Below are 14559 nucleotides of genomic sequence, written 5' to 3' on the forward strand. Positions count from 1 at the left end.
TTGCATGTGAAAAAATCATATCAAAGCTTGAGGCAAAGTCTGGTGGTGTCAGAGCAGTCCGATTGATAAATCATAGCAAATCTAGACAATCTTGCGTGTTCATGATGATGCAGATGTTGAAAGATGGATTAAAAACACGTCTCTGTGCTGTAAATGTTATCAGCTATGATAAAGATATTTCTAGTAATGTAGCATAAATACCAGCAGAGAACCGAGCTATGAGTGTGAGTCATAGTTTGTTTGAGAGGATGCAGAGAAATTTTGGTAATTAATGAGTTGAGTTGAGTGGAAGTTGAGTAGAGAGAAAGCCAGCCTGCTAGCCAAGATGATTGTGATTTGGTTTTCACAGTGATATAGAGGGTCGCAAGCAGGCAATCACTTTGTTTTACATCGTTACCTATATATTGTCCTGTATTTTACGTTCTTTCAACATCAAATACCGTTTTTAAGAGTTAATGTGTTGTTTGTAGCGTGATATTTTGCTACACACACCTGCGGGTGCAACTCTTTAAAGCTGAGCAATTTTAGAGTTAGGGTCATTACTTTTCGAAACTAGTGTTTTCAAATCTATGAAATGGTTTATAACTAATTTATTTTATTTTTTAATATTATTTGTTTTTGTTAAAATATTATTCCTCACAACTGGTAGGTTCAGAGGTTTCATCGACCTAACAAAATAGGTTAAAGCCTCAAAACCCACAGGTATTCGCAATGTGAAAGCTGGTCTCTCTGGCTGATTACACGTGACAATTTTCTTTCTGGCAGTAATATTATAAGTATATTTGAAAAATAAAATCCAACTACAAAATGAATATTTTGAAAACCATGTATTGTTAATCAAATATTTTTATCAAGCCTAATCATTTTCAAAACCAATTCGCTGATGGAGTAAAATTATTCTTATCAACTCAATTCATCTGCGAGTAACATAGAAAGTGAATATATTTTTTCCAAATTAATGTAAAAGAGTGAAAAAGTTATTATTAATCAATCTTATACTAAAATGATATTGAATAAGAAAAGGATATTATATTTAAAGATATTAATCTAAGGATTCAAAAATATTAGTCTAACTAAAGACTCAAATATCAAGTACACTAGTATCTACAGGAAAAAATTAAGAAACTTAGAATGGGAATTTTAATTTTAATTTTAATTGTAAATTTAAATTAATTTTATTTTAAAATAAGATTGAAAGTAATTATTATTTTAAGGAAAATTATAAATAATAAAATTTTATATAAATTATTTATCTTATTTTCAAATTTACAAAAAATAGGTTTTAAAACTCATAAAATTATCCAAATTCATAATCAATTATTAATAAGGAATATTATCATTATATAGATTAACAACTTTTTGTTAATAAAAAAAAAAATTCATTATTTATATTTTTTATTATTATTTAACATTAAATATTCATTATTTATACACATTATTAAATTTTAAAATTATATATATATAAAATCTTAATTATATATTTTTAAAATTATTTATATATATGTAAAATAATTTATTTATTTTAATATAAAAAAAATATTTAATATTTTATCTCTTATATATATATATAAAACATATCTTTTAAAAAAAATTAACATTGACTTGCCACTTAAAGAGAAGAAATTAACATTTATTATTGATTACTTACAGTAACTTAATATCCTCATTCATTTCAAAACACTCTTTATGGTAAATTTAATCTTGATTGACACCCTGGAAGAGAAAGAATTAACATTTGTTATTGATTACTTATAATAAATTAATATCCTCGACTTCTTATGGTAAATTTAACCTTCATTAGCCTGCCACTCGAAGAGAAGGAATTAACATTTATTTTTGATTACTCACACTAATTTGATATCCTCATTCATTTCAAGAGACTCACTATGGTAAAGTTTTATGTTCGTCTCAATTTCATTTCAATTTGATAAAACACGTATCTCGTAGATTATATGTAAACTTTATCTCCCCATGGCATGGTCATTCACCAACTAATGTTTTGTTGAATATAAATAGGGTTAATAGATATAACAAGGGAAGCTGCATCGCAGCAAGTTCTTGCCTTGACCTAGAAAGCTTTACAATGCCTTAACCGGAAGGATTTACAAGTTACTTTTGAGGCAGTATTTTTCCTTTCTATGCTGGAAGTTGTGCCTAAATGACATTCCTGATCCTCTAATTTCGATTTTGGTTTCATATACTTGGCGCGCAGTATGACGTTGATAAATGCTATCCTCATGAATCTGCATTGAAAATGTTGAGTAATTAGTGATAATCACTTAACTAGATTGGCATCAGAATAAAGAAAAAAACCTATTTTCTACACCTAATTGTTTTCCATTTACTTTGGCACCTAGGATTGAATATGAGTAAGAAGTTCAACCTGATGAGCTAATGTCGGATTCAGATTTTCCAAGGTATGACTATATATCTTGTGTCTACAATATGTTGGGGGTGTCGACACTTAAGCAACATTTGGTAAACAAGTATCATAAACAGTTTTGGCACAAACGTGGATGGTTTTTTTGAAGTGTTCCCTAGTGTTGATGCTCTCATTGAACTTTTCTTTGATATTTTTGATGTCCTAAAGGACGAGTAACAGCATCTTTATAACAAGAATTGAGTGATTACAAGAACCAAGTAATGGTGTGGTTGGTCTTCATAAGTAAAAGTTCAGTGTCTTCTATGAGTCCGTTAAGGTCTTCAATTGACCGAGCAAAGAACACGGCCTCCGTGTGAGGAATATCCAAGACCTGTCGAAAATTCATCAAAGTATTCTAAATAGATATTTTTCAATTTCAGTTCCTTAATCTTTGTACGACAATTCCCTTGCCAAGTATGACAACGGTGGCAACATTCTTTGCAATTATTGTCTGTTGTTGGAAGAATGTAGGGAAATGACTGATATCAGCATTCTCTTCTTCTAGATCCTGCTCTACATTTATTGACTCTGGCAAGGATAGGTATTATCTATATACCTTGGAAATAGCTTGCTCGTTAATTGCAGATGAACAACTCGCAGTCATGGACATTGTAAAGATGTGGAGAACAAGCGTAGAGGGGTTCAGGTGACATTGAGAGCTGAAAGAAAGTCATGCCAATAGAGGCAACACAAGGCTAACAATTGCATTAACCCATCTAGGCTGGTTCGCCATATCCAAAACCTCTTCAGTCATCACCCAATTAGTATGGGACTAATTTTCCAACCTCGAATTCATACCAAAAGGAGAAAGCCCGCAACCTTAAATAGAAAATTAGAATCAGTGTGGCTGTACGTTCATCCAAAAAATATAAAGTGCAAATGTTCCCTAATAGTAAATATTTATATTGGCCAAACAAGTGGCAAGTATAGGATTACACATGACGAGCCATGTTACATCTAACCAACAATATATCAACGGCATGAAACTGTCAGTGATACACCTGTTTTATAAAAAAGCCTCAACACAGCCACGTATCTCTCATGCCATAAGAGATAACCTGCATGCATATCAAATGCGTTCTTCCGGATCTGGGGTGCATGCATACCAAATGTCCAGATTGGGAGGCTTCTCTGTCACGTTTGATGAAGGCCATGAGAGATAACCTACTTTCAACGATAAAATAAGTCTTCCACCCCCAAAAAATTTCAAAGTTCTGCATTTTGTTTCGATTTATACGACTGTGGCCATGTTCAAAGCATGTGGGATGGGAAGTCATGAAGCGGGAAATATTAAACATTGGGTTTCTGTTGTGTTTTTGTTGGTACTATGGATGAACTTCAACTTCAAGCCGAGTGTTGCAGACATTATAGCTCGTTGTCCTAACTGTGGCAATACTTTTGTTCCATACCCTTTGAGCACCAACGATGGTTGCAGTGTCCCTGCTTACAGAATCTACTGTAATGCGGCCAAGGAGCTGGAGTTCAAATCTGTCAATGGGGGCTTTTATAAGATCGTTAGTATCAATCCAGCCACCATGAGGCTGGTTATTCAACCTTCGCCTCTGCTTAACGATTCTTGCGAGACTCGAGACATGAATAACCAGGGACTGCAATTGAATCAGAGCCTGCCTTTCAATCTTACAAGTACGAACACGGTTATGCTATTGAACTGCGATCCTATAATACTGGCATCGCCATTGAATTGTAGTTCAAGCAGTTCGTGTCATACATATATTAATGAAGCCGAGGCAGCCATGGCGTGCAGGAAAGATGGTGTCTGTTGCACATTTATAGCGGGAGGTTTTACCGCTTCTCAGACAATATGGGTACACTTCGGTGGTTGCAGGGCTTACACGAGTGTCCTAAATTTCAACCCGGCAGTGCCTGTGAGGCAATGGAACTATGTATAAACGTGTGCTTCAACAGGCTCTCCTTAGGCTCTACTTCAAGCTCTCGAGATAGATCTAGATCTTGCTCATGAAGGTATGGGTCTTTATCTCTAAATTCAAAATCCGAATCAAAAGCATGAGGGAAAAATGTAAATATACAGGTTTAAAAAACTAAACCATGAAGAGATAAATTTGCCTAATCAACTAAAGCAGCTTGCAGATGTATATGGTCTTGATTTCACCTAATTAAACCACAACTGCCAGAATATTTTAAATTTTACTTATCTAATTTGATATTGACTTTACTGAAATTTAATTTTTTAAATTTTACTGAAACTATTTAATTTGATTATACTAATGAAATCAACCATTAATCTGTATTCCTCAAATTTACATTTCCATAAAAATATATAATTTCCTTTCCAATAAAAACTGTGCTCTCTAATTTCTAATAAATATGTATTCTTCTTATTTAAGATTCTGAGTCAATTAAATGGTTTTGTAAATCAGATATATGAACACAATAAAAACAAAGTGGACTAAAATTATTAACTCCTTATCCTACTTAATAGGTTTATGAGACAAATAGATAGTTCTTTCAATTCAGATATATAAACAACAAGCGAAAGGGAAAGAACAGTCAGGCCTCTGTTGTAGAGTTTGTTACTGCTATGAATAACCAGAGAAAAAGGATATAGAAAAAATGATGTGAAAATTTGGTATTCAATTTACTACATTACAGTAGTCTGAAAATAGACTCTAAACATAATTGTATATGATTGAACTAGCTATTCATGATGCCAACGAAGGAATCTGCTGGTGGAATCCTGAAATTTCAGTGCTGTCTCTGAAGGAAAATGATTCGGACGACATGATGCTCTTCGAACTTCTCAACGAAGCCGCTAATCATGGATGGTCTGCATCTCATCGACAGCAGGAGACGGTGATATCTGGAGCGTCTGGATCCACGGCCAGCACGCCTGTGATCTGCAACATAGAAGAAATCAGGGCACAAGGTGAAATTGCAGAAAATTCGACTACAAAGCATTGCAATTTTTAGCAGAGATAGTGCTTTTTATAAGCCATACTTCCTATTTCCATTGCAGTATTCGTGTTTCCATTGCAGTATTCGTGGCACCACCATGCAACGTGTAGTTGTAGTGTTTGTGTCAGCATCTTGAAAGGTGTAGGTGGCAGTTACAAGGTGGTGGTAGTGGAAACCAGGATGAAGGTGTACAGAAAACTTTGGTTAAATTTCTTGTTGGGTATACATACACCTCAGATCTCAATGCAATTCGATTGTAATAGTCCTTTAATGCTAGCATTAATCTCCACTTCCCAAATAATGAAAACAACGCAAGTCGAAAATAACATATGCTTTTGGCCTCTTCTCCTCGGGAAGAGGCCAAATAAGATGATGGAACAAACTACCATATAGTTAACATACGCAACTAGTTGCATAAGCCGCACGCTCAGTGTATAAACCACGTGAATTAATGCTAAATATCATCAATCCGATTACTATAGTCCCTGGCCATTGCCAGATGGCAGGGACTAATAACTTGTTGATGGTCGCATTGCCTTATCCTCCTTGTTTACGTTATTATTTGAATGACCACCTTTTGGGTTATCTCTTTACCCTCACATGGCATGGTCATTCACCAAACTAATGTTTTGTTAAATACACATAAGGTTAATTTATATAATAGCCTATATGTGGTCGCATTGTCTTTTATTATTATTATTATTAATTGAATGACCACCCTTTTGTCATGTCGTAGTAAGGTTATATGAATGTTTTGGGTTATATATATATAATGCCTAGCACATTCAATTCAAGTTGTAATAATGTTCTTGTTAAATTTCATCTTTAGTGTAGTCGGCTTGCAACATTATATGGTTTTCATGTTCATCGAACATTTTGGAAGTGGTAGTAATTATGTATTGGATTCTCTATTTAGAAGTCAACATGTCGAATTTTGTATTGTTGAGGTGTTAACAAATTCATGACTTTTATTGTTTAGGATTATGATTGACGGTAAGGAGACTCAATTGTTGGTTATGGGGTAACTACCCCTCTCTCACTGCACCACGCCATCCTCATTTTCACTTTCTCATCTCTATGATGATCTCTCCAACTCCTTTTCTCGTGGAGTCTAGAATACCTATCGTTTCTTGGCCATTATTCTTTATACATCTAGTTAAGTTCAATGGATTACCATGGACTTCTCACAAGCAGGTAAGGGTTTCTCGATTGATAATTTTTATTAAACCTTCAATTCCATAAAAATATTTATTTTGTAAAGCGTGTTCATAAGAAATGTTCTAGTGCGACTACTCATGTGTTTCATTCTCCATGACTTATTGTTATATTTCATTGATTGTTCTTTCTATCCAATCCACTCCTGGTATCACTCTAGGGTTTGATGAGGACCAACTCTTGTAAGTGTGCTCCTTGACTTCCTTGGATATTCTAGTAACATAATGGATATGTTCATTCTCCAACCCGTGCACTTTTAATGAAAAACTGGGTATTTCTCAACTTAGGATTTTTAATTCCTTATAGTTTAATTTGTTCATTATACTATGTAGGGATTTTTGAACATTACCTACCAATTCCAAGCACAATCTAATAGGTAAATGTTAGAAACCCTTTTATTTATTTTTCGTTCTTTAAATTAACCATTTTCTTATCTGAATGCTTCTCTCTTGTGGTTATTTTCTACAAGTTGTTTCTCCTTCCACTCGAGTGGTTATTCTGTTAGGTTATGGCTTCAAATTCACAATCCAACCACTTAATCCAGGTTCTCTAAATTTAACCTTTTGTTATATGGTTTTCATGCTCATTGAACATTCTAGAAGTGGTAGTTATCACTCATTGAATTCTCCACTTAGAAGTCATGTCAAATTTTGTATTTTTGAGGTGTCAACATATCCATGGCTCTTATCGTTTAGGATTACAATTGGTGGCAGGGAGACTCAGTTGTTCGTTATAGGGAAACTACCCCTTTGTCGCTGCACCATACTATCCTCATTTTCATTTTCTCATCTCTGTGATGAGCTCTCCAACTCCTTTTCTCACGGAGTCTAGAATACCTATCATTTCTCGACCATTATTCTTTCTACAACTAGTTAATTTCACTGGATTACCGTGGACTAATCACAAAAATGTAATGGTTTCTCGGTTGATAATTTTTATTAAACCTTCAATTCCATAAAATCTTCATTTCATAAAGTGTATTCATAAGAAATGTTCTAGTGTGATTGTTCCTAGGTTTTATTCTTTGTCACTTATTGTTATATTTAGTTGATTGTTCTTGTTATCCAATTAGCTCCTGACATTGCTCTAGGGTTTGATGAGGATCAACTCTCATAAGTGTGCTCCTCAACTTACTTGGAAATTCTAGTTACATAATGGGCATGCTCACTATCCAACCCGTGCACTTTTAAAGAAAAACTAGGTATTTCTCAACTTAGGGTTTTTAATTCCTCCTAGTTTAATTTGTTCGCTATAATGTTTAGGGATTTTCGAACATTACCTACCAATTCCAAGCCCATTCTAATAGGTAAAGGTTGCAAGCCCTTTTATTATTTTGCGTTCTTTAAATCAACCATTTTCTTTTCTTATGGTTATTTTCTAAAGGTTGGTTCTCCTTCAACTCGAGTGGTTATTTGGTTAGGTTATGGCTTCAAATTCACAATCCAACTTCTTAATCCAGGTTCTCTAAATTTACCCTTTTGTTATATGTTTTTCATGATCATTGAACATTCTAGAAGTGGTAGTTATCATGCATTGGATTCTCCACTTAGAATTCATATCAAATTTTGTATTATTGAGGTGTTAACAAATCTGCGACTCTTATCATATAGGATTATGATCGATGGCAGGGAGACTCAACTATTGGTTATGGGGTAACTACCCCTCTCTCGTTGCACCACTTCATCCTCATTTTCACTTTCTCATCTTTGTGATGAGCTTTGTAACTCCTTTTCTCTGGAGTCTAAAATACCTATCATTTCTCGACCCTTATTCTTTCTACAACTAGTTAAGCTCATTGGATTACCATGGGCTAATCACAAGAATGTAATGGTTTCTCGGTTGATAATTTTTATTAAACCTTCAATTCCATAAAAACTTTATTTTGTAAAGTGTATTCATAAGAAATGTTCTAATGTGATTGTTCTTGGGTTTTATTCTCTATGGCTTATTGTTATATTTCCTTATTTTTCTTTCTATCCAATCAACTCCTGGCATCTCTCTAGGGTTTGATGAGGACCAACTGTCATAAGTGTACTCCTCAACTTCCTTGCAAATTCTAGTTACATAATGGGCATGTTCATTATCTAACCCGTGCACTTTTAAAGAAAAACTAGATATTTCTCAACTTAGGGTTTTTAATTCCTTCTAGTTTAATTTGTTCGCTATACTGTGTAGGGATTTTTGAATATTACTTACTGATTCCAAGCCCAATCTAACAGGTAAAGGTTACAAGCCTTTTTATTACTTTTTTCGTTCTTTAAATCAATCATTTTCTATTCTTAAGGCTTCTCTCTTATGGTTATTTTCTACGGGTTGGTTTTTCTTCCACTCGAGTGGTTATTCGGTTAGGTTATGGCTTGAAATTCACAATCCAATTGCTTAATCCAAGTTCTCTAAATTTACCCTATTGTTCTTTGTATACGAGGTTGATATCTGTGAAGCCACACCTGGTTATTAACCCTCTTTGAGCTAGGGTTATTAAGAAACTGTTAAATTCTTTTAAAGGAAATTATGTATTTTTTAAATTGATTTCACGACTTGTCAGTCTTGCAAGTTCTCTTTTATATTTATAAAAACATCCCAGGACCTAATAGCGAGGGTCTTTGTTCATATTATGGCTACTAGTCTTGGTTGTTTAATGGATAGTGAAACATTAATTTACTTTTATGAATATATATACCATCTCGTTTACAGATATGTTTATCTCAATTGGATTTTCTAATTTTAAAAATGTTTGGGTTTTGTATTTTACTCTCTAACAGTCTCTCAATAGTGACCTACCCGATATTATAATTTAGTGAATTTATCAGTTACCCTTTTTTTTGTACCCTTCAAGTATCGCAGTAGGAAATTATCTCCTTCATTGTATTTTATAATGACTTGTTTAATGCAATCATGCCCATCCAAGCAATTCAATTTTAGTGTTTGATTTTCTTGTGGAAAATTTTTAAGTTGAATTTGCGGTATGTTACATTTTCTCTGCGCATTTCAGGGATATGAATGTATTATATAATACTTTTCTCCCTTCAATACTCGGTGGTTAATCAAAAAAAAAAATTAGTTGGGATAAGTTATGTAGAACAATAATGACCAATTTTTACATTCTGTAATTTATTTAAAACCCATATATTTACATATATAACTATTTATTTAGTTTGGAGGAATAGGGAAGGCCTAATCTAGGACCTACCTCATTTTCTCTAGTCCTGTCACTCTAAGTTTAGGACTGATTACCCTCAAAGATAGTTGGACATATTTTTCCAATAACCTGGGTGTCTAACCTAACTCAAGCCTTAAAATTTCATATAGCATATGTAGAAAACAAAGAAGCATATATATAGGAAGTGAATTCACTCAACATAACAGTTATCTATTTAGTCAATTGATCCTGCCATGAAAATTATAGGGGGAGGAAGAATGATCCACCCAACCAATGAGAACTAGTATCCACTACCAGAACTCCCGCAAGCAAGTTTCACTTCCAAAACAATTTCTTTTAACAGAGACCTTACCAGGTTCACTTAGGACTTCTCCGACCACACCAAGTCTAGCTTAGGATTTCACTGACCACACAGGTTCAGTTCAGAATTCCATTGGTCAACAAGCTAAATAATTTATGTTTGGCAACGTCTTACTTCCCCCAACAACATCTTGTATGAGGGCATAAAGCTTAACAACTTTTCTTTTCCTCTCTTAGGCCCCCTCCAACCAGTGTCCAAGTTCACAAAGTTGCCTCAGAATTTTTCCCTCTCACCCTCTGGCTCCCTTTTCCATAACTGGGATAATTTATCTCTGGGGAGAGGAATCTGGGTAAGTAACCATCTCTACCCATAATTGTCTTTTAACTATCTAGAATGTCAAAATCTCTTTTAGTGTCTTTCCCACCGTCATTTCCATGACTCACCATAAACAATATTTATTAATGAAATTTAGAAATATAAACATTTATGTTTATCACTTATTCATACCAGGCCTTCAGCATGGCCCAAAATTTTCCAAGTAACTTTAACAAAAGTAAATTAGAATATTTACAATTCATTGAGGGGTATTATGATCTAGGTGGATATTGGTGGCCACCTGCCAATTCCACTTGGACCCCCACCATTGCTTCTTTCAGTTTTTTCAGTTTCCTTAATTGTAGCACAATTTACTATTTTTAGCAGTTTTTCGAGTCCTAAACTTTCGAAGCCGCTTTGAGGCCCTAAATGACGTTTCTGGAAATCTTCAGCGATTTTCTGCCTAAAATCATCTTTTCCATCGTAGTCCTTGAAGATATCTTTCCAACGGGTTATCATGCGCATCAAACGAAGATAATGTGACCAAGTCACGACCCCGGGAAGTTGGCTGTCCAACTCACCCCAATGGAGCCCATAAACTCTTGGTGTTACATCTCATCGGGTTATGGTTTTGGTTGTTTAGGGTTTGATCTTATTGTCCAATAATAAAAAGGCCCTTGAGCCTCATTGTAAGGTAGTTCAGAGGCATGTAGTTGCCACATCTCTTCTCAGAGATAAGCTACCATCACCCTAGCTAGTTTATTTCCATTTCTGTTTGTAAGCATGTTTCAGTATTTTACATTAATGAAATGAAGTATTATTTCCATTGCATCTCTGTGTTTATGGTTATCTCTGTAATTTGTTGTGTTCCTATTTAAATCTAGATTAGTGGTATTAGAGCGGTCTGCTTTTTTCTCTGTTTTTCTTTCCATGTCCCCAACAAGGTTAGGATATAAGGAGTTAGGGTTTGAACTGGTCGAACCTTTGCAAGACCAGCCACGCAAATCTCGACGGCCTCTCATGGTAGATGAAAAGAAAGACGAGGGGGCAAGAGATCCTATTAAAATCTTGCTCGAAGAAGCCCTCGAGTGACAAAGGAACGCGATGATAGACAACTTCGCCCAGATCCTTCAGCGGCTACAAGTTAATTTTGAAATCCCCATATTTGAGGGTCAGACAGATGCAGTTGCCATCGATAAATGGTTAAATCTGCTAGAGGGTTATTTTTTTGTTCATGATTTTTCCAGTTGGGAAAATATTATTTTCGCTCTTCTTAAAGCAGCCCCCCATGTCAAGGACTGGTGGGAAACCTACTGCGAGTAGAAGGATGAAAATACAGGCTCACTATTTTCAGCCGCACCCACTTGGAATTCATTCTAGGATGCCATCAAGGAGCAGTACTACCCTGTCGGAAGCTATGAGGATCAATAAATAAAGTGGACCACGTTGCGGTAGGGAAGGGACCAAGACATGCCAAAGTTTACCAATATTTTCCATACCCTTTGCACAAAGTTGGGTATCAAGGATTCAGAGCAGCATTTGGTACTCAAATATCGTGTCTACCTACACAAGTACATCTAGGAAGAATAGAATTCCTGAACAACTCCTCGCTCGGCACGACATACCAATATGCCGTCAAGGTCAAGCAAAAGTTTAAAAAAAAGAAGCGAGACTTTGGATCTACGAATCCGAAGCAAGGGAAAAGTGCCCCCAAACTACAGAACAAAGGACAAAGCCAAGGCGGGGCGGCCCAATACAACCTGCCAAAGCTGCAAGCAAGAACAGCACCGCGAAGCGAAAAAGGACACAGGAAAGTGGTGTGAGTTCCATAAGATCCACTCACAACACAAGTGAGTGTCTGGCCAAGCAGTCACTGGTGGCCGAGCTAAAGATTTCAGAATTAGATGCATGTTCTGACTCTGAGTCAGAACCCAACAAGGGGAATGACAAAGGGAAGTAGATTATCGATGTGGAGCCCAACGCCATCATTGCCACCATGAAGATCCAGAAGGAGGAAACTGAAGATCCAGAGGCAGAGGAGAATCTCTTCCACTCCTAGATGTGGGTAAAGGGCTGCCCACTACAGTTCATTATCGACAGCGGGAGCCAAAAGAACCTCATTTTGGCAGAGGTCATGAAGCGGCTGGGCTTACTCGCCACATCACATCCACAACCATACACCATCGGGTGGCTTCACCAAGGACGAGATCTTCGTGTGAGCCAGCAGTGTCGCCTTCCATACAACATCAAGCCCTTCACGGATGAGGTATTGTGTGACATTTCTCCCCTTGAAGTTTGTGATGTATTATTATGACAACTGTACTTGTGGAAGAAACATGTTGTGTATGAATCAAGGCCCCGTGCTGTTATTGTTACTTTGGGAAATAAGTTGTACAGGATACTGGAGGTAGCACCGCCTACCGCCATCTCATTGGTTACTACAAAACAATTTAGTAAGCTCATTTCCAAAACCGGGAAATTCGTTTTCCTGATGATACGCCCTTAAGGAAAGAAGAAGACAGTGGCCACAACCTCCAAACAGGGCCCCTCCGCACGACAACTACAGATGGACAAGATCATGGAGGAGTATGAGGAGATATTCACCTCCCACACAGGGGTTCCTCTGCACTGTCACGTCAAGCACTCCATCAATCTAACCCCGGGCGCGTTGCTGCCTAATGGACCAATCTATTGGAGCTCTATTATGGAGAACGATGAAATCAAGAGGCAAATTCAAGAGCTACTATAGAAAGGTCACATCAGTTCGAGTTCATCACCCTGTGGGAGCCCAATCGTGTTGGTACAGAAGAAGGATGGGACTTGGAGACTCTGTATTGACTGTCGGGCGCTGAACAAGATCAATGTCCATAATAGGTACCCAATCCCACGGATTGATGACCTCCTAGACCAACTGAGGGGGGAAAAATATTTCAGCAAGATCGATTTGAAGTCAGGATATCACCAGCTACCAATCAAACCCTCCGATGTGTGGAAGACTGCCTTCAAAGCCAAGGAGGGTCTTTTCAAATGGTTGGTTATGCCTTTCAGATTGACGAATGCTCCTACAACCTTCATGAGGGTAATGGATGACATCTTGTGGCCATTAACCAACTCATTTGTAGTGGTATACTTGGATGACATCCTGATCTTCAGCAAGAGTTGGGAAGAGCACCTCCACCACATCCAATAGGTTCTCCAAACACTGCGGCAACACAAGTTATGTGCCAATTTGGAGAAATTCACTTTTGGCATGACCGAGGTTCAGTATCTGGGATACATTATTGATGAACAAGGGGTGCATGTGGATCCAACCAAGATCCAAGTCATTTGGGATTGACCATCTCCAGCCCCTCTGATAGAGCTCCACAACTTTCTAGGTCTTTCCAACTTCTACCGCAAGTTTGTGTTGGGATTTTCTCATATCACTTGGCCCTTGAGTCAAGTCACCAAGGGAGGTGCGAAAGCAAAATTCTTTTGATTTGAATCTCAACATAAGGCATTCACAGAGTTGAAATATCGCCTCTGCTCGGCACCAGTACTCACATTAACAGACTTGCAACAACCATTTAAGGTCGAGACAAATGCCTCTGACTATGCTATTAGGGCAGTCCTTACACAGCATGGGCATCCAATGGCATATCACACTGAGACACTTTCAGACACAGTCTGTAAGCATCCCACTTATGACAAAGAGATGTATTCCATTGTGCAGGCTTGCTGATAATGGAAGCGTTACATTTTGGGGAAGGAAATAATCATCCACACAGACCACAGACCCCTGCAGTTCATATAGACCCAAGGGAAATTGCAACATGATAGCCATCAGAAGTGGTCCACATACCTACAACAGTTTCATTTGAATATCAATTATAAGAAGGGCAGCATCAATAATGTTGCATATTGCCTCAGTCGACCACCGATCATGGCATTAACCACTGTGCTCAACTCTTGTGGGCACGAGACATCTGATTGGCCACTTCTCTACAAAAGCAACCCATAATTCGGCCGCACATACCATACACTCTTGAAGGGTGAGCATGTTCCAGATTTTCACCTCAAGGATACCCTGTTATGCCACCTGGGTCACCTTTGTGTTCCTTCAAGCGAGTGTGCCAAGATGATTTGGGAAGCACACTATAGTTGGGTTGGTAGGCATTTCGAGGTCGAGAAAATGGTGGCAGTACTGCAGAAGTATTTCTATTGGCCGAATCT

At 36.8% G+C, this 14559-nt stretch overlaps 1 protein-coding gene across 1 annotated transcript; it reads left to right on the forward strand.

The window, feature by feature from the left end:
- Window positions 1–3687: 3687 nt before the first annotated feature.
- Window positions 3688–4332, forward strand: LOC149237543 (wall-associated receptor kinase-like 20). The gene has a single exon (XM_089369308.1). The coding sequence runs from the start codon at window positions 3688–3690 to the stop codon at window positions 4330–4332; it is 645 nt and encodes a 214-aa protein (XP_089225434.1).
- The last annotated feature ends 10227 nt before the right edge of the window (window positions 4333–14559 follow it).

Source organism: Pinus tabuliformis, chromosome 8, assembly GCF_031772625.1.
Source record: "Pinus tabuliformis cultivar Carrire ecotype Pingquan chromosome 8, CPIR1, whole genome shotgun sequence".
NCBI classification, from domain to species: Eukaryota; Viridiplantae; Streptophyta; class Pinopsida; order Pinales; family Pinaceae; genus Pinus; species Pinus tabuliformis.

Coding starts and splice junctions, on each gene's coding strand:
- LOC149237543 (XM_089369308.1), top strand. CDS start 3,688: ATGGGAAGTCATGAAGCGGGAAATATTAAACATTGGGTTTCTGTTGTG.